This window comes from Cariama cristata, unplaced genomic scaffold (assembly GCF_000690535.1).
Source record: "Cariama cristata isolate BGI_N322 unplaced genomic scaffold, ASM69053v1 scaffold4534, whole genome shotgun sequence".
Lineage (NCBI taxonomy): Eukaryota > Metazoa > Chordata > Aves > Cariamiformes > Cariamidae > Cariama > Cariama cristata.
The window spans coordinates 20636-42186 of NW_009611063.1; the positions used below are offsets into that span (position 1 = coordinate 20636).

Below are 21551 nucleotides of genomic sequence, written 5' to 3' on the forward strand. Positions count from 1 at the left end.
CCGCCGATGTCAATGGATGTCTGCACTGTTGCCCTTGCTTCTGCTGATGATGCTTTTTTACAGTATTACAATTAATGTGTAGTAACTATTTATGTTTATCTTGAATGATAAAATTCTTGTAGTTGTAGTATCTGTCTACCAAATAAGGTGTTTCCTGGATTTAAAATACTGATGCAATACTTTTTCATTCAAGGAAAATTGGTTTACATGGTCATAAATTCTGAAAATCTTGATACACTGACTCCAACAATGATGGAGTACTGTGAAAGAGAGTATCACAACTGGTTTTGCAATTACTTACAACTACCTATTTCTTTTTCCTTGTTGATAATATACTTAATAAATTTTCTTTTAAAATGTGCATTCTCTAAGCCCTTTGAAAAGCAGACTTCAAAATTTTGGTTTAATAATCATCAGAATAAGCATGATAAGCAAAGTCAATGAAAGTTTTCCTTTGCTACTTCCCCACCATTAAGTCTTACTTCTCATGTGACTTTTGTGACTAGGTGAAATATTTACACCAGTGGGAAACTGGTTTGGGTGTCAGCTGTGATGTCTGAAGCTACTCTGTTCTGTAGGTCTGTCTCCAAGGCAATGATAGTTATTCAAGATTCAAATCTGTGATGAGAGTGGCAACAGAGTGATAGCGTAGTAGCACAACAGGTTCTCTCCTTAGACTGAGAGATCACAGGTACCTACAGTAAAGCATACAACTTCATCCCCTACGGTCTGGTAAACCAAAGAAAAAATGTTGCTGCTGAATTGAAGGGCGTTTATGGACACATAAACATACCAAGTAAGCATCCTACTACTACCTTACACTGTCCTTGATTAATTTAATTCTCCCCCAAAATAAAAATGTTGCTAAAATTTTCCATTGTGAGAGGTAATGGTTGTTTTGAACCACTAATGATGCTGGAGTGTAAATATAGCACATAAATTATATATTCTTCTAGTGGAGAAAGTCTGCACATAAGAGTTCATTTGACTCCGCTTCCAAAGACAATACAGTGGTCAAGCAAAATAAATAGTTTGTGACTTGAACTTTGCCTTTTGGAGGGGTGCAGAATCAATGACCTGCTCTAGAAGCTGGAGAACTTGACAGTGCTTCATGCTTGCCTGTGAGTGAGGGAAATGACATCCTTTCCTAGGCCACACACCTCTTGTGGGGAAGCTGTAGCCTAGGATGGGTGAGTAACTTCGTACTTGAAAATTTCTTTGTTACAAATTAGTGATTTTTTACTTCTGGTAGACTTCAGGCAAGTTGAGCAATAGCTACTGCTGTGTAGAAAGTAGTCAGTGATTTACTTCCAGAAAGAAGTTCATCTGTTTGAAGAGAACTTCCCCCCCCCAACCTTTTTCCCAAATGACCCAATGTATAGGTCAAAAATAAGGCATGTCAGCAGAAGATGAGGTGGTGGACTCTGTGCAGTGATGACTCTGTGGGCAGTCAGCACGGTGCTTGTCATATAATTCACTCCTTCCATGAGTAGCCACATCGATCACTGTCGATGTGCCACTGATGACAGAAGCATGAAATCGGTGGATTCCTCTCTCGTGTTGCAATATGAAAACCCAACTTGCTTGTCGGGAATGCAGATCCCATACAGACACTAACTGCGAGTTCTTCATTCTAACAAGAGTGATGTGACTTCTGTTTTTCTGTTTGCTTGGCAAGACCTGCTATGGATGGTTGGAAATGTATCGCCTCTACCTAAGTGAAGTTGCTTTTTTCGTTGTGCAGCCTTTTCAGAAAAGACAGGGATCCCCACAAGGTTGAAGGAAACTGCAAAAATGGATGGACTTGTTTTCTGTGAAAACTGTTACCGCTATGGTACCATAGAAGAATTTGTTCCTGAAGGGAAATTTTGCAGCCAGAAATGTGCCCAGCAAGTAAAAAACAAGTAGGTGCTATTATAAAGCATGGAAACAAAGAATTTGGCATAAATGCAGCATGAGATAAAAGTGGTGGGATAAAATGTTAATGGTGGGGCAAAGGGAGATATTAAGCAGCCATGAGTCTCCATCATTTTATGATGTTCTTTCACTGTTTTTAATGTAAATGCATTAGCAACATTGGTTTTGTCTAACACTGATGTGGAAGGCAGTATTTTTTGCTCAGTGTGCTGTCTTCTGCTGTCAGATGCAAGCGGTAAAACAGTCTACGGGATGCATGAGTCAGTGTCAGACTCCCACCCTGTTTCATAATCGTTGGTATTAAGATAATCAGTAATGAGATGGTTGGTGTGGTAAGTTAATTATAATTAAGTGTGAGAGCTGTGTTATAGATGACAGTGAGTGAAAACATGAGCATACTAGAATTTCTTGGTTCCTTTTCTTTCTGCTGGTACAGTTCATCTCATCATAAAAGAAGGATTGTGTTAGTATGTCCATTCTGTATTTCTTATTACTGCATTATGGCAGTTTTTAACATCTATGATTTTGTGCATTTTCCTTCATTTTTAGCTAATTGCTTCAAAGTTTTCTGTTCTGATTGCTTGTTTGGCAATTTGTGCAGTCACGTACCAGCTTTCTCCAATTGGATTTGTCAGTCTTAACAATTACTTCTGCTTTCCTTTCTGTAAACTGCCCTGCAGTCCTAAACATTTCACAGTTTGCTTCTCCGTGAGACTTGATGGTACATGGGAAAAGACACACTGTTTAAAACATGCAGAACTTGTTCAGTGTAAGCTGACAGCTTTCCTTTTGCCGTTGCTATTGTGTGTCTTTCAGATTAATTCTTTTGACAGATGTAATTTTCAGTAGTATTTCTAAGAATATATTTGGTATAATACCCTGGGACTTACAAATAGTTGACCTTCAGATTTTCTCACTTTTTACTTGTTTTATGAATATGAGAAGTGAAATAATATTGGCTTGGTGTCATTGTGTTACTCTTGTGATAGAGGACCAAAGGAGGAAAAGCCTAGCGTGGAATGCAATGGGGAAGATGATTCCAAAGGCATTCGAAAAAGAAAAGCAAAGTTCCCTCTCAAAGAAGAGTCCAGGGATAATGGGGAGAAGAAAGAGAATCCCGATGAAACTGTTAGTATGCATCATAAACCCGTTCCTGCAAGTATTGCGGTGGGAGTTTTGCCTTATATTTCAGTGTCTGTAACTTCATCCATCTACAAAGAGAAGTAGTGGCATCACTCTGTCAGAGCCACAATAAGTAGTTTACTCACTTACCAATTTAATTATGCCTCATCAGTAGATTGTAATTATTGACAATGAACTGATAAAAGCTGTTTTTTCTCTCTTTTCACTCCTTTTTTTAAGAACAGAACAAAAAGAATTTGAAGAAAAAACAATACTAACCTAGACTTGCTGTGTCTTCAACATAGAAAAATAGGAGTACATATTTCCCAAAACTTGTTACTTTGTCACTCTGCACATGAATAAATTACTATAGACCAATAATTTATTTACAAAGAAAGCTGCATTACAGTTAAGAAGAGAACACTTTTGATTTTCTTAGTGTAATTTGCCTTACAAGATCATAGCTAAAGATTTGGTTTTGTTTTGTGTTGCGGTGTAACATGCTTTGGGACAACTTTTGTTTTTCATCTTTTGGATTTATTCTTCATTTTAGAATAAACTTATCACAGTACCTTCCCATAATGTTGTTTTCCTCTGATACTTGTTTTCTTCCCAAAAGCTGTGACGCTGTTGGGAGGAGCACAGTTTTGAGGGAGAAGGAGAGAATTCTGCAACTACCAAATTGTCAAAAGAGTGAAAACATTAGAGTTGTCAGAAGGGAATTCATAGCTCTCTGTATAGCAGTATCTTAGGCAAAACTCAGGGGACACCTTCTTTGCCTCCATGCATCTGCCCTCCCAAATGAGTACTTATTCTGCTTGTCTATTTGGGTGCTAACAAAACTCTTAATATGCAAACAATGAAATAAATAAAAAGGATCAGTGCCATTTTATATTCAGTAAAGCAAGTTTACATTTGAAAAAGGCAAACTAAAGCTGTGAGAGGATTTCCTTTAAATTAGTTTGGCAGTATGGACATATCAAAGATATTGCTATTTATCTCCGGCTCAGCGAGGCTTGCTGAAGGCTTCGTGATCTGTCCCTGGCTCAGACAGGGCTGGCTGGCTGAGTGCTGGCAGTTGGGAGTCCTTCTGTCTGTCATTTTCACCATGTTTGCTGCAATTTGTCACTTGATGGCTCGCTTTGTTTTTATCAGAAATCTGCAGATTTGTCTGAGATAGCTGAGAGCTATGTCAGTAGCCATTTGAATGAAGTCACGGTTAAACCTTGGGTGTCCCCATTTTTACTGTGCTAGATTTCTGAACTAATGAGGTTAGACTTCTGAACTATGAGGTTACTGTACTCTTTTTTTTTTTCATTTAGGAGGACAAACCTGAAGGAAGGATCTTGAGAGTCTCACAGAGAGCCAGAAGAAAAAGAAAAGGGGAAATAACAGTTTTGAAACAAAGTAAGTTAGATTATGAAACAAAAACCTCAACTATCAATTCTTTAGGTAATATCCATCTCTTATTGTGAATTGTCAGCATTGTTTCACTGAATTTGTATTCCTGAAAAAAAATGAATAAGTTTTTTTCAATTCTGTAAAAAGAGAATGCCAGTGTTACTTATAGCAATTAAGTTTCAAGAATTGAAGAACTGAGAGAGCCAAGTGAAAACTGGGAAAAAACCTCATCACTTGGAGATTGGTTACCTTTTACAAAGAACCAGTTGATATACCTCTGGCAGGGTGGAGGAAGATATAGTGAGTGTAAATGTAACTGATGCACATTTTAGGTTTTTTTTTCATCCCTCTAAAGAATGCCAGTATTAAAAGGAATCAGGCCCATTGAGTTCCCAGATGTTGAAAGACATGTATTAAGCAGAAGTGAAAGTTTACTTTTGTTTCCTTGGGGATCAATTTTGTGTCTACAGTATGTGCTGGAAATAGACACGCTTATGGAACTGTTTAGGAATAATTGCTATAATCAGTCCAAAGGGACATACACTGCATCAAGCGGCATAATAAAGCGTATTTTAAATGAGTGCCATTTTTTCAAGCTATTTGTGTGATAGATACTTTTAGGAAGAATCAGAGAATCAGCAGCTATTATACCTCAGTGGTACACCAAGCACAAACCTACATCTTGCCATCCAAAGTGTTTCTTATGGTAGACTGGGAGCCATTACCAGAAGTTACTGGGCCGCTAATCAGCACAGAGCTCCAAGTAGCTCTGCTGCACACTAGGTAGATCAAATACTGATTGAAGATGCAATACATTAAAGTTATGGAAGATCCCCCTCCTGAGACAGAATTACTCCTGAAATATAAATATTATTTCTACAGTTTTTTCCAAAACTGAGATGATAAGAAGCGTGTGAGATACAAGCGCAAAGCTGATGCTCTATGGAGATCACTGCTGTCCACTGACAGAACGATCTGTACAGATTTCTTCTGTTTTTTTTTTTTTTAATTTGGGAAAATGTCAGTTCAGCACAAGAGATTTGGTATGAAAGACCAATTTATATTCAGAACCAGCACATAACTGTGTGTTATTGTGCTGAGCAACACATCTCTTAAATGGAATAGATAAAAACTGGGTAAATCACAAATGAGGTGAATATGCTTTAATAGTGTTGAGCCATCACTGTCATTCTGAAATTTGTTGTCTTCTGGTTACGTTATCAGCTTTCTTCAGGAGAGTTTGTTATCGCTATTGTTATGATTCATGTTTTAATCATAAAAATGCTTAGCCAGACTGTTACTTAAGGGACTGACTTCTCCTGTCAGTAGCCCACAGTCAGGATCAAGCCAGAATGATGCTGTGGACTGTGGGGAATCCTGCTGGCAGCATGAGCTTATGGTCTGAAATGCTGAGCTGCGTCTGTGGAGGAGGCATTTCAGGTGAAGATCTGTAGAGCAGAGTGGAGGTGCGTGAAAGTAGATACATACACGGCCAGCCTCACAAGCCATCTGTTTTTCAAGTTCCTGGCTCTTGCTAGTGCAGTTAATGCCTAATTTTCAAGGCCTAAATACTGTTACTTGCTGACATGACTGTAGCCAATATTAAGATGGACTGTAGCCAATATTACAATTACTATGCAAGTGTATGCGAGCATTCATACTATATGAACAAACCTGAAACTGGAGGTTTCTGTCATATGCTGATGACATGATGGGGGGGGAGGGAAACACTGCTGACAGTTTTGATGGCTTGGAGAAATTATTGTTAAATCGCTGCCCCTCCACCCAAAACCATCAAACTACGAAGTGATGTAGTAGGTTAGGAACGTTCTGAATACTGTTAAAGAATAAAATATTTAAACTGTGATTAAAAAAAACATGTCATGAGTGCTATCCAATTGAAAATGTTTTCCAGGAAAAGAAATTCTCAGAAAAAAAAAAAATTAAAATATCGAGCTACTTTGTGATTTGAACTAATCTTTTTACACATTTGCAAACTGTGTGTCTTAATGCTTCTTATGAGCAATAAGGGAAAAGGGACAGAGGGTGAGACCTTGTAAGTTGTTCTTGTCACCTGAAAGAGCTTTTTTTTGTTATTAATCAAGATTTGAACTGGTGGAAAACTTTCTATTCAAGCCAGGAACCTTCACGTTCCTGGTGCCATTAAACCTACAGAGCTATCTTCTTTTCCTGAAATAAGTCCTCAGAAACACCATGAATGCATTTAATAAAATGTAGACTTGAGGTAGGTATATTATAAATGCCCAAGTGTTGTGTTGTGGTTTTTTTTTTGTGAGAAGTTAACAATTACAGAATTCTTTTGCTATTGTGTGCTTCTTTACAGCTGTACCCTCTAAAGGAAGGCAAGCATGGTGCTGGGCATCGTATCTGGAGGAAGAAAAGGCCATTGCAGTACCTACTAAGCTTTTTAAAGAGGTATGACCTTCTGAAGTTTAAATCAGTCAGCCACCTAAGATCATGAGATTTCTAGGAAATCAATTAAAAGAATTTGAAGATTTTACAGTACTCTGAGGGAAAACCTACATGATTAAAATAATGCTATCTGTCATCAATTGTCAGGATAGTCGGAACATGTGAAATTAATTATCTTTCTCTGCTTTTTTAGAGAATTCTGTAGTTGTAGATGAATGCTGTCAACTGAGACTACAGAAAGCAGATGCTTTTCCAAAATCTGCAAGTTCTAGCCTTTCCTTCTAATCTCTGAAGCTAAAAATCTGATACGTATCCTCATTTTTTCATGCCATATCATTTTCTCTGAAAATGGTTAGAAAGGTGGTACAAAGTTGATCTTTTGGCTTGTTGCTTTGATTATATTACTTGTCTTTTTGCAACTCCTGCAGACATTGTATTTTGTTACTACATCAGATACTAGTTTGACTTGCTCCCATTTTGCCTGTCATCTGACTGGATGTCACATCATGATCTCTTGCATGTCCTTTGCCTGCTATGGTAGTCTTTGTCATTTGTCATCTCAGTGCTTTCTCTAGTGCCGTCTCTCTTGCTTGGGGGAGAGCTCTGTATGCAAATCCACAAAGCTTCCATGCTGTTCTCTTCTCTTGCAAAACCCGGCAAAACATGTGAACACATCTCAGCTGCTGTACTTCTGCTATGTATATCTGCTTTTATTTTTTGGTAATTCTGTTCTTACTTGTAGTCTGCTTCTTGCATCCATTTCTGTTTGCTTTATGCTTCAACTATTAAACCTTTTGTGCAGGGAGTAGCTTTTCAGCTTACATGTGCGTGTGATGCTCACCTTTAATTGGTGCTTTCAGACATTACTGAGGTACAAAAGTCAAGAATTAGGATTGCAATGTACAGAATCCATGGATTTGTAGGTGCAAGAACAGCAGTTACCTGACCATCCTTAGTTATATCCCCCTGTGCTACATACTAGTTGAAAAATTAACAAGAAAAAAATCTAGGTAAGTAGGATCTCTGTCTGGGAAGTAGATTTACAAAGCGTTGCTGTGCCTCTCTGAAGTTCCACGAAATGCTCTTGTGGCACACAGGCATATACCAGCCTTTCTGGGCACTGCACATGATGCTAAAGTCTGGAGTTACGTGATGACGTACTGTTCCCTTTATTTTTCTCCACAGTGTACTTTTCTCATTCAGTGCATCTTATTTAATATTTTTTTTTAAAGTCTTTAGCCCCTAGGTAACTCTAGGGTTTTATTTAGTGTGCAGTATTTAAAGCCTGTAGTGGAGAGAGAATTCTTAATAACACTCAGAAGTGGCCAGGTAATATTTCTCCATTTTACAGATGGACAAGCAAGCCACAGGAACAGTAAAGTTAAAAAAAAAAAACCTCCAAGCATCACCACTGATTTTGAATCCTTGATTTCCACTTGGATTGTGAGAATTATGTTTTTGTCTCTTATTTTTTCCATTCAGAAGCAATACTTTTCATGGTGTTTTTCCATACCCTTAGTTAGGAATGGTCAGGATAACAGAGAGTCCTTGCCACTTGCTGGTACTTAAATCTTAGAGTCATTTCTAGGCTGGGACTGACAAACCGTTACTGCTCCAGTAAAACAAAATTATTGACCTTTGAATTTTGTTTTTTTTCAAACTTCAACTCCCCTGATGTAATCTTTTGGGTTTTGTGTATGTTCTTGCCCCATACGTAAACATTTCTAATCCTCAGTCTGCCATCTGTTTATTTGCTGACTCCTTTTACCTTTACTCTTACTTTGTTCTTGTATCTCTCCTTAGCAAAGTATCTTTAAATGTTTGTCGTAAAGATAATGAGTTTTACTAAGTTTGTCATAGCTTCACCTTGGGTGATGTATTGAGAATAATACACAAAACTGAAATCTGTTAAATCACATCAAAGTTACTAGTCTTCTAAATGTTGCCTGTTATTTTGCTATAACAGAAACCAAACTAAAGATTGTGTTGCCTTAAAAGTTTTAGATTTCACAATGGGAAGAATATTGAATAATTCATGTCTTAAATTTCAGGAAATACCTGTGTGGTAATTGCTTAATTTTTAGTGTATTGTTTGTAGAATTCTGTGCTATTTGTACAGTCATTTTTTTATAATAAAGAAAGAATAAACAGATCTGTGAATTTTTAATTGTTTCCTTTCTTGGTAATTTTATTTGTGCTTGCTTCTGTAAAATCTCAGTTACATGTTTGGCCACTGTTCCTCAATGTGTCAGTATTTCTAGCATTTCAGTTTTCCACTGAGATTTTTTTATCTGTGAGGTTTTTAAGATCTAGATGGCATTAACTGCAAATCTGTGCACCAAGATGAACTTTAAAAATTTCAGTTTATTGATTTTAAAAAAAAAGCTCTGCTTTTACATTGTTCCTGAGGAAGTACCTAGAATTATGCATAGTGTAACTTCATTAAACTTTCATTGCTAATAAAAATGGTAAGTATGGTGATGTTAGGATGAAATAACTTTTCAAATGCATGTACTACAGTCAGATACTCTGATTCCTTAACTGAGATCTACAAAATGATCTAAGCTATTTTTGGATACAGACTTAGAGATGTGGTTAGACATCTATTAGCTGGCCTCTTTAGGCTGATTTAGACTAGTCTGGTTCTCCATTTCCCTTCCCCTTGACTGCATATTCCTGCCCTTGTGCCATGCACTGAATTTTTTTTCTCCTGGGTTTATTATTCCGTTGCATCCGTTGCAGCCAAAGCCACCAAAGAGAGGATTCCCTTCCTTCCAAGGAGATGAGACCTCTCTGAGTACCCCCGTGGCACCCTTCTCTTTCCATTGGCAGTGGAGGTTCTGGAGCATGTGTAGCTTTTCGACAGGAACTGAAGGAAGGGGGAGCATATAAGATGCTTCTCCTGTGGTTTGTTGGTAACCATTTGGGTCATAAAAACTCTCTGACTGTGAATTTCCTAGCCTGTGGAAAACTCTATTTCGGTTTTAGTTATTTTTCTGGTATTTCCTCCAATTTAGCCTTAATATCTGCTAGCTTACTTCCTTCTTTAACGGAGGGCAGGGGGCATGGTACATGTGACGCTGATGTCTTCTGATTGAAAACATCCCTTCTGCTTAGCCTTGTTTTCACTTTCTGTTTTTTGAAAAATACTCTTCTGAGTTTGTTGGAATGTAAGACAAGGGTAGTCATGTTCCTGTAATGGAAAAACATTCCTGGAAAACTGGATAATCTGGACTCAACATACAAAGGAAAAAATGCCATCAAAGAGGCCTTCCCTATATACAAACAGTGTTTGATATTTCTGCCTTACAGTTCATCTTTCATGGCCTGAGATGTGGAAATGAAAAGGCAAAATAGAGCAGCATCATCGTTGTGATGATTATAGGAATGATGACCACCAGGAAGGTGTCAAAGTGTCACGGTACAGGCTAGAAAATAAATAATTACATTGTTAAGATGTTTTGTTGACAATTAGTGAAAAAAGTCGAGGGCAAATCATGTCATCTTTCCCTTGAACTTTTGATAATTCTGTATAATTTTCTTACATACTATCAAGTTTTAAGTCATTCTAGTATCAACGTGTTTTTTGAACAATCGTCAATTTCTCTTTTCCACTGTGTGTATTAAAAATATGAAACTTATTTTAACATGATTCATTGGTTCTTTCAGAAACATGATTAATAAATAATCATTGTTCTTTTCCTATTCTTTCTTTCTCTGGTATACTTTCAGAAGTACTGAGAGTGCTCTTTTCTATTGCAGTATCAGTCTTTCCCATACAACAAAAACGGATTCAAAGTAGGGATGAAGCTGGAGGGAGTGGATCCCGAGCACCAGTCGATCTACTGTGTTCTCACGGTGGCCGAGGTAAGTAGAGGCTGTGAGCAGCCATGGTGCAGGATTACAGCAGAGAATGAACCCAAACAGCAGCAGCTGAAAGTGCTTGCTCTTCCCCAGCAAGCGGGCTAATACTGTATGTAGGAAGATGGCTTTTAAATGAATAATGCTGTATTAAATTTACCTGACACACGTGTAAAGACTATATCCAGTGCCATGCTGCAGTGACTATTGTGTATATTTAACATACGCAGCTAGACAAAACCGTGTTCCACTAGTTGGATGATGTGTGTTTTTTTCTGTAATTCTGTGGTTTAAATCTATATTTAAAAGAGAAAATAAATAGAGAAAACGTAAGTATGACAACTGATATATAGCAGTTTTATAGAAGTTTGAAAGTATTTACAGTTGCTCCGTTCGCTGATACGAATACCTAACACATTGTTGTATTGCAGTTGCACTACAATTTTTTCAGGCTGACGGCCTTAGAAATTGCCTCTATTGGCAATTTCTGCCAGTTAGTATACAATATAAACTCAGTTTGCCTTTTTGCTGCAGTTTATGAAATAATTTTTCTGATGAGTAGCTTCTTTGCTTGTAATATAGTATAAATGAGAACCTGTTCCTCAGTTATATTTTGCATGTCTTTCAAACATACCTTACATTAATTTTTACATAGTTTTACTGAGGATCCTTTTTTGGTTTTGTTTTGTGAATTAAAATGGGGAAACAGGAATAGGTAGGTACTCTGCTCTGTATCACTGGTATTCTAGGCAGCTGTAATTTTGCAGTTTATATTTTAATAGCCTAGGCTTTTGTGTTCCCATTTCTGGATCTCTTCATGGCCCATAGTCATATCCCATTTCTGTGGATATCTCTTCCATTTTCATGCGGATGGCGTGTCAGTGGTTGAGTGTTTTGGGTGTGCCTTGTGCTTGGCACTGAGTGATGGGTCATGTTTTGCTGCAAGATGACCTGAATTCCACAGAATTCTGAGATGGCAAGCTGAATATAAATTAAATACAAAGTAGGGTAACCTTGATGTCAAGAGATTTTCACTGATGACTGCAGGAAAGTTATGGCATTGGGCTCTCAGGAAGATGTGGAGAACTTTTGTAGAGAGAGAGGGATTATGTCCTGTTTTTCTCTTCCTCTCAGTGGTTAACTTGTTACTTCATGGAATAACGAAGTTCTGGGGGATACCTTCACTGGCTTCTCATCTTTAATAACAGTTCTCAGTATCTCTCTGGAGAGCCTGTTGAACACAGCTATTGTTGAGTGCTCTCTTGCATATTGATTAATTGTGATAGCTTGACAGCATCATTATCTGTACTTTGTTCATGATTGTATCAGATGTACTCATGCTCTTCTGTAGGGTTTCTGTTTTATTCTGATGTTGGGTTGAAGAGTTTTCAAGTTTTTGAACACTAATGGCAATATCCAGCTTTTAGTTAATTGTTTTCACCAGAAGAGGAGGCACTCAGACTGAGAATAGCTTTGCTTTTTTATTCTTTCCTTTTTAGCAAATTAATTTACTCATCCACTGTTGGCTTGAGCAGAAGTAAAAGACTGACTGAAAACAGACTTCTTATACATAATAATGAACAGAAGCTGTTACGTGTAGGGCAACCGTCTTAAAACAGTGTTATATGTTGTACATTCTTGCTTTTAGGTTTGTGGCTACAGAATACGACTCCATTTTGATGGATACCCAGATTGTTACGATTTTTGGGTGAACGCTGATTCTTCAGACATTCATCCTGTTGGATGGTGTGAGAAAACAGGTCACAAGCTTCATCCGCCTAAAGGTATTGTTTAGTCTGAAATGTGTGTGTTTTCCATAGTTCTGAGATTGAGACTATCTTGTGTAATACTATAATTTTTTTTTTCAGAAATGTTTTTATTCATTTAGTCAGTATTTGAACGTGGCAAATTAAACTCTTAAGTCTTACTTAAAATCTTGAGATTGAAAGCCTACCTTTTTTATTCAGTGGAAATTCAGAGAAAACAAGAAAACGCAATGAACCATACAAGCCATTCATAAAGCATTAGGAGAAAAGTTAAGCAAAAAATGTGAACCCCACAGGAAGACTTATTGCAAATAAAATGGCAGCATAATGGTGACGTATACTTAAACTGAGGTCTCACAGGCAGCTGAGAATCCTTTAGTGGAAATTCTTATGACATTTTCATTACTAGATACTGATCACCGTTATAGTACCTGTGTTGGCACAGACTAATAAAGATTGTGCTCTTTCCACAAAGAGTAAGCTTGAAATAGAGACAAAAAGAGGAATGAACAGATAAGGGGGGAGAAAAAAGAGTAAGATTACAGGCCTGAAAGCGTAATTTGTACATAGCTTATGTAAATGGTATACAGGTGTTGAAATATGTGTTATTTGCTTGCTTAATTATTCTATTGCAGATGATGTAACACTCTTGTTTTGGCAGACGTAGAGCATCTGCACTGAACTGTACCATGAAAAAGGGATAAGTGGCCTCCTTTTTGGAATAGGGAGGGAGTATATGGGGATCAAGGGAGCAAGTCCTGAAGACAGGAGAGTGAGAAATAATGAATGTGGTGTTTTGACATACACAGTGAGGGTAGGATAATGTCGTTCAGAAGGGCTGCAAAATGATGAGTGTACAGAGTCAAGAGGTTGCATTATGGAGAATTATAAAACTGTGGATGTGAGTGCTCAGGTGTGGGACACCTGTAGAGGCAGGGGGCCTGCCAGTGAGGGAGAGGATGGCATTTCTCCAGCTGAGCCTTGGAAGAGTATGAAGGAGCATGTCCTGCTCTTCTGAATGCTCTGTGAGCTCTACTTCGCCTACAGGGCAGGAGTGCTCTGTGCTGCTGCTCCCGTGCAGGAGCCTTCCGTGGGACACGGTTCTGCATAACTGGCTGTGTAGAAATGGCAATTTCTTGAACATAAATCGGACTTTCTCAGAAGACTAGCCTCCACTGAAGTAGTAAGTTATATGTAGCAAATGGATAGTCCCCAGTTAGAGTTACTGATGTTATTACAGCATGCTTAGTAAGTTTTATATCTATGATGAAGATTTGTGATCTTTTCCATCTTAAATGGCTGGTTTAGAAAGCTTAATCTTTTGTTAACCATGAATTATCACTGCTGGAGGAAAGTTACTGTCTTTCTCTGAGTCACTTTTATGAAAAATTTATTCAGTTTGTCTTCTAGTAAGTTGGTGGGAAGATTGTTCTTTGATGTTTATTTTTTCACCATACTGAAGCAGGGGATAGGGTATTTTACTTGGGAGAATCATGGAGCCTATCAGAGGTGTTGAGGGAGACAGTTAGGGGGATATATGAAGGTAATTGTCAGCAATCTGGTTGTCATCCTGCACAGCCATGTACTCCTGCTATCTCCAAGACATATTCTTGGCTTTGAATAGCAAGACTGTTCTCTGGTATTTTTATGTAAGACCTGTAAAATATTCTGCGCTTTACAAGGCTTGGCTCTGCTGCTTCACCTCACTGGTAAACCATTTCATCACTGATGAGATACGGTGTGATTGCTGAAACTTGCTCTTACACTCGTGGGACTTCTTCCATTGTCCCAGTGCAAGCTTGGCTTGCATATGGGATGGAAGAGGAACAGGAAAGAATAAGCAGTATGGTAGAGTCCTGCATTGGAAGGAGGCTGAGGGCAAACAATTGTTCATCAATTAAACATATTTTTTCTATTTTTTCTGCAGGAGGTATTTCACTACTTATGTTTTACTGGTATTTGTGGTGTTTTCTTATTCCAAGGGAAGGGAGAAGATGCCAATCTTAGGTTGTTTGGGCTTCTTGTGTGTTTTTATTGGGTTGGACAGATTACTTATATTTTGCTGTGGTATGACATTTTAATAATGATTTCTGTTTAGTGCCTATTGCAAGTCATATGGACACTAAAGCCGATACCAGTTATGGTGTAGGGCACAGTATCTCATATAAAATGCCACCTCAGAAAAAAACTCAAAGGTTTGCATTAGTAGCCATTTGTTTTCCAGACATGATGCAAATTTATGACCTTCGTGGTATAAACCATGAACAGTTTGGAACCTGGTGGCCTGAGAAAGGAGTAGACACTCCTGCTGCCTTTCTGTGCGATGTGGCGCCAGTTAATCGTTCCTGCAAGCTCGGCCAGAAGTGTCCTGACTAAATCAAATTCACTTTTGATCCTTTTTTGAGAGATGAGGTAGGAGCTAGAGATCTCCCTTTCTCACTTGGTGATAGGAAGACGCGTGCTGTCCAGAAACTGTTTCACAGTCTACTGAAATAATTTTTTTTTTTCATGGACTTTGTCCCAGTACCAGTACCTGATCCCGTCACACAGACAGTAGGTGGGAGTTTTGTGTTGTCTCCTGTGAGCTTTGGGTTAGGTTTGAGTATCGTCTAGAATTAAATAACCTCTAAAATTTAAAAATGGTTTCAACTCGACTACAGCTATAGTGTATCAAGACAAGAAGCAATTAGAGTATAAAGAAAAGTATCATTATTTGGACTTGGAGGTTAATTTATGTTGGCTAATATTTAAAATGACAAGTGAGAAAGCCAGATGCGGAAAAGGTGAAGTTAAAGGATTCTTTACTTGCCATTCCTTGGAAAAGATGAGATTCTCAGAAGGTTAAACAGAGCTGTTGTCTGTGGTGTATTTGAGTAACACATCAAATAGTCAAGAGGTGACACATTTCAGCGAACGCAGTCACTCACTGAAATTCATGGTGGTTTTGGTCTTGTTTTACTGGATTGTAACATATGAACTAGCATTGTTTTATGGATTAGAATTACAAATCGTTTGTTGTTAATTATTTTATGCAGTTCAGTGTATTACAAATTATTTTATTTTTTCCCTAAGAAACTAGGAGAGACAAACTATTAACAGAAATTTAGATTTCTTTCCAAGTTCCGTATGCAGAGAATATAAAATGTGGAAAGTGCATGCAGGGGACAGTTCACACTGTAAATGCATAAGGAGTCCTGGGGCATTGATGGTGTAAGCAACTGTTTTGATATAACCTAGGGAGTTTGTTTTAAAGCTAGTAGTGATGACGCTGTATTAATGATAGCCTGAGGATGTAGTAGGGTCAAATCTGTAGGAGGAGAGATACTTTTTTATTAGACTGACTGCCATAGTGGGAAGAGCTTTGGGGCCTGTAGGCCCTTTGCTGTTTCTGAAGTAGAGGTAACAGACTGAAAAGCAGCTGGAGAGCACTTGTCCTGAGCTTGTTGGTTGTGTGTGTGTCAGTCAGACCCCCAGAGGGAAGTTAGTTGGTGCCTGCGAGGCAGAGAGGTAGTAAGGTGTGGTTTTCCTGGGGAGAGACAGAGAGGTGACTTGTACCCTGTGCCACTTGGAGGGGTTTGTTCGAAGGGAGGGAGACTGTAGTATAAAACTGGGATCTTACTGAGACTGATTTTTGATACCTGGTGGAATTACAGATTTTAGTTTCTGGGCTGCCCCTAGACGTTCTGCACCTTGAGGACCTTTGGGTCCCTTGATGGCCAGGACTGCGAGGTTGGAGATTAGGGAGAGAGCACTGATTTTGTAAGAAGTGCTCCTCAGCTTGTTTTGAAGGTGGAACTGAAACTGAGCTGAAATCTCCTGAGTTCTTGCCTGATGCTTTATTTGTATGACTATTCTTCCTCCCAGATGAAGATTAGGAACAGTTCAAATGTCAGTCCTAGCCAACTATAAGAAACTAATAATGTGCAGCTCAAGAAAGCAGGGTATTTTGCTCAGTTAGTGTAGAGAAAGCTTGACATTTCGGTAAGGAAGCTCAGCCAGCCCTAAGTAAAGAATGTGATTCCTCTTTGTAATACCAGATGCCCAAATAATAGAAAAGCTTCATCAACTTTCTTTTGAACTCTATAAGTTCCTCTAAGGTGTGTCCTGCTAAAATTTCTAATAATCCAAACCAGTGCTCCCTCAGAGACTTACTGAGTTCATATTGGGGTAGGATTATTACATAGTTTTAAAGTAAATTTTCCCAGTGTAGTTTATGTAAAATGAGAATAAATAGTTAAAAGTGCATAATCTTTGCAGTTTTGAAATTGTAAGTAACAGTTCAGAACTGGATGGAAAAAATAATTTCATCAATTATGATCAAATCACCTGCATGCACCTTGTGTCTCATGCCTATCATTTCTTGCCTTTCTTTTATGACCCTCATTTAGGATATAAGGAAGAAGAATTCAGCTGGCCCTCATACCTAAAGGCATGCAAGGCTCAAGCTGCTCCTAAATCACTGTTTGAAAACCAGAATGCAGTAAGTACTCACTTGTTACTAATGGTGTGGAAAGTTGCTAGTTTATGATCATATCACCTGCGTGCACCTTGTTGTCTCATGCCTATCATTTCTTGCTTTTCTTTTATGACCCTCATTAGGATATAAGGAAGAAGAATTCAGCTGGCCCTCATACCTAAAGGCATGCAAGGCTCAAGCTGCTCCTAAATCACTGTTTGAAAACCAGAATGCAGTAAGTACTCACTTGTTACTAATGGTGTGGAAAGTTGCTAGTATGCTCATGTGTGTGGTAGAGACACACTGCACATTTCAGTGGTGGCAGACTTGAGAACTGAATTTTAAGATAAAAATCTTTACAACAAATTTAATAACAATCTACACTTCAGTTCACCTCTTCAATTCTGATCCATTAATTTTTTACTAATCTGTTTAAACATCTGATCTGGCACATTCAGAAATGGTATATTAAATGAAATTTAAGGCTTGTTATTTGTACTGTATCTTGCACCATAATGTTGGGGAACAAGCATGGTCTTTCAGAGAGAGTGTCTGAGACAGAATTAAAACCAACACATTTAATTTTAGCAGCATGTTTAGGGCTTTTTTATTTCATAAACCACGAGTCTCTGTGTTTGAGCATCTCTCAAGTCAACTAATTAGGCTGCTGCCACTCTGTTGGGGCAGCTAATTGGGAAACTTAGAAATGACATGAATATATTGATTGTGGACACTGGGGAGATTTCTGGATTTATAGTATTTATCTTCAATTAAATGTCTTTCTCTATGTAGACAGTGATTCCGTCGGGATTTCGAGTAGGGATGAAGCTGGAAGCCGTAGACAAGAAGAACCCGACTTTCATTTGTGTTGCTACGGTAACAGACATGGTGGACAATCGTTTTCTGGTTCATTTTGACAACTGGGATGAGAGTTACGACTACTGGTACGATGGGTTTTTTTGTATCCCAGTGAGACTTACCAGAAATGTGTTAGTACTATTTTCTGTGATACTTTCCAGACTGTTGATACAGTTACCATACCAACTTTTGCTAGATTTTTAATCATGGCCACCAAAGTATGTCTCAGTGGCAGACTGGAGGAATCAAATTTCTCATGTCAGGTTGCACATAAAAAAATTGTGCGGTTGTGCTAAATGAGTGTTCGCGTGTGCTGCTACATCTGGAGTTGTGGATTAATTTCTCATTTTAATTACGTAGTATCTCTGAGGTTGATACCTTTAGTGAAGAATATGCACCATGATAATGTGACTAATTGTACTTGGAATTATGTTTACATATAGTTGTAAACTGAAAGAAAGGCTGCATTTTTTCATGAGGTTCAAGGTTCTTGATCCATTTATGTTGTTCAGACCGAACTTTACCCATCTTCTGTAAGGCATCAGGATAGTGGCAAAACCTGGTTTTAGTTTTGTGTGTTATATATTCCTCTGAAAATTGGGATCCTGCTATCCTGATCTGTGTTAGAGATGACTTTTCTGCATGTTGTATGGTGGAGGGGCTTTGTGTATCTCTATAGAAAAGTCAGGGGATGGAGCAGGACGTACTACAAGCATAAGGATACTGAAGGAAATTCAGGCTTTGGCTGTCACAGTGCAGGTTTGTATTTGCACTTGCGTCTTCTTTTGGCAAATCATTCTTTGAACAGAAAGTTACTGCAGAACAGGTGGAGTACTGTAGCCCTGTGTCTTGGGTTCGGCAGTGGCGACTTCATTGTATAGCTGAGCCTGTAAAAATAAATTAAGAAGGTGTTCTTCATCTGCATTTGGTAACTGCTTAGGCACTACGTCAATGAGAATGACGTGAAACTGTTATGTAACTTCAAAACTTTGAGAGTCCGTCTCTTGAAATAATAATTGTATGGGCTACATGACAAATAAGCTATGGGAGAGCTAAATCATTGAAGCAGCAGTGAAGAGGCATTTCAGTGAAGTCAAGAACTTAATATCAAGATAATAGGTCATATGAGTCAAAGATCAGAAAGATTCGTGATTATGTCCATGAAGAAGTAAGACAGAACATACATTTCCTCTACAAAGCAGCAGGAAACTGGGGACTGGGAAAAGGTATTCTGAATTTCATGGTATTTGAATGCTCACTAATAACAGTTATGCCATTAATTAATAATGAAAACAGCAGTTAGTCAAGGCTTTTACAGTAAACTCAATGCAATATAACCTGTAGTTTTTTCAGGGTAGCCTAGGTATCTCTCTAAGACTTTGCATGGTGTACAGCAGACGTACACTGAATTTCAGACTTGTTAATATTCCCATGTCAACAGGAATTTTGTCCACCAATCTTCTCAGAAGAGGGAAAAGTCGTTTTTAAGTACATAACCAGGCTTTACATTTTTGCAGTCATAGTATTCTGAAGTGGGTTTTCTGAATTTCTTACATAGAATATATGAAATAATATTTTTTTAAAGGATGAGGGAATATTGAAGTCAAAAATGTATAGGTGTTTGAGAAATCACTGGAGCTGTATTTATACTGAAGCCATGCTGAAGATTTGTTCTTTTGGTGAAACCATAAAATGGCTTTCTGGAAGGAGCAAGAAGATGCTGCTGGAAATACTGTGCATAGAAATTAAATTCTGAGGGTCGTGGCCTACCTCTCTGCATTGCTGTGACTGAGAACAAGAGTGAGTAAGGAGGAAGGAAAGAAAATGGGAGAAAAGAACAGCCAATGAAAATAGCAGTGGATTGTCCTACCAAAAGAGAGCCTGAAAATGCATCCTGAATGCATCCCACTTACGTTTTTAATTTTAGATAGCAGGTTTATAGGTGCCTTAAAATATCTTAGGTCCATAAGCTTCACATCTACCAACTGGTGTCTGTAACTAAAAATGAAAAGTTGTGTTGGGATTACCCAGAGTGGAGCCTCTCAGTTTCCCTGTGCCTGCATATAAGTTTCAATCTCAAGAATTATAATGAAGGAGAAATGATTTTTTGTGTTTACTGCATGTAGTTTATAATTTTCAAACAAGTACCTTTTTTTTTTTTTCAGTATACCTAGTATACCTTTTGTGATTTAGTTAGTTTGAGTAGATAAAACTTTTTCATTGAGGTTAAAAATTCTTTCCTCTTCTTGGATGACTGAAAGACAGTTGACTGATTTTACTGGACTTCAGGCAACAGAAGTCTATTGCTGTCGCTTATGCTTTTTTAGGTTTCAGGCTTTCAGCCTGAAGATACCTGTCGTGACTTTTTCCTGTGCATTAGAAAATATATTAATGGTTGAAAATAAATACCCTGGCTAGAATTAGTCATTACTACAGCTCTTTAATGCATGGTGGTGATACTTTCAGTGTATTATAAATCCCATTAAAATGTCCAGTGGCTTTTAGAGGGAAGAAAAGTGAACAAAATTGACAAATTTAAGACTGTCCTTCAGGAAGGAGAATTTTGACCTATATGACAGAAGCCATCAGGTCCTTTCCATCAGTCCCATCTTTATTGACGAAACAGATAATACTTCTTTGAGAGCCAAAGACATTTACTCTGAGTGGAATTTCCAAATTTTCCTATGGTTGTCTGAATCTGGAAATAGCATTTGGGAATCTTTGGATATGCCTGAACTATGAATTAACTACAGGTCCATGCTGGCTTTCAATTCTCCATTCTCTTGCTTACACACAGATTTACATCACCTCAGCTTCCTAATATTTTTCTGACCAAACCCAAATGCAGGCAGAGCTTCTGAAGGAGATGAAGCTGTGCTAGCTTGTTACCGTTTGCCCACAGGAGGGATGGAGCGATGGCCGTGCTGGACAAGCTGCAGCCCAAACTGGCTGGACGTGAGGGCTCTGGCCTCCCTCACCCTTGGCTTGGTCTGCACTCCCCCTGCAGAGAAGGTGCTACGATCAGCTTTTGGGATCAGCTTACCAGCAGCGTGAGAAGATACCATGTCCCATGCTTCACTCACTGTTCTGTTCCTATCCATCTTGCATAGAAAAAGCGATTTCTAAAGCGCCTTGTGAAGACAAATCAGCTTTTGATGTTCTGAACCATTTTCTGATCTGTATGAGTTTTGGAACAGACTGGATTTTGGTGTGAGACTAAGTAAGAGGCTGGTTCTGCTCTCCACCAGCATGTGCTATTTTGTTAACAGCCAAGTCCCTAAAAGTTGTGCTCTGCTTGTTTCATTTTTGAGATAATTAACTTTGCCTCACTCTCTCTTTGAAAGGAACAGTCTTTTTGAAGGGGTTATATTATGTCAAAAAGAAGATAAAACAATCTTAAAGAAGCATGAGTCACATGCTTTTAACTATTTAAATGGATAATGGACCATTAATGGACCCTAAAGCTCTAAAATTTCATGCAAATCACCATGCAACTGTCTTATGAGACTTTAAGCAGAAAGTATGGTGATGTGGCTTGCTGTACCACCTCTGGATGCATACCATAACCTCGTGGGCCACGTTTTGGGAAGTCCTGAGTTAAAGTAATACCAGCTTTACACTTGTCAATGGTGAAGTATTCTCACTTACGCACTAGATGGGGCTACAGGATGGTTTCTATGTTTTTATTGCCTTTTTTTTTTTCCTTCTTTTTTTGTGCACGGTTAGATGACTAATAT

The 21551-nt window shown here is 38.2% G+C and overlaps 1 protein-coding gene across 1 annotated transcript in view; it reads left to right on the forward strand.

The window, feature by feature from the left end:
- Positions 1 to 21551, forward strand: part of LOC104160034 (lethal(3)malignant brain tumor-like protein 3) — a gene marked incomplete at its 3' end in the record, with an annotated part of 45566 nt that overhangs the window by 13478 nt on the left and 10537 nt on the right. Inside the window, exons 3-10 of the mRNA XM_009698085.1 lie at positions 1745 to 1904; positions 2907 to 3045; positions 4362 to 4446; positions 6785 to 6876; positions 10636 to 10740; positions 12383 to 12518; positions 16889 to 16980; positions 17749 to 17900. Of these exons, the coding sequence (XP_009696387.1) occupies positions 1745 to 1904; positions 2907 to 3045; positions 4362 to 4446; positions 6785 to 6876; positions 10636 to 10740; positions 12383 to 12518; positions 16889 to 16980; positions 17749 to 17900 (961 nt within the window). The remainder of the gene's footprint in view (positions 1 to 1744; positions 1905 to 2906; positions 3046 to 4361; positions 4447 to 6784; positions 6877 to 10635; positions 10741 to 12382; positions 12519 to 16888; positions 16981 to 17748; positions 17901 to 21551) is intronic.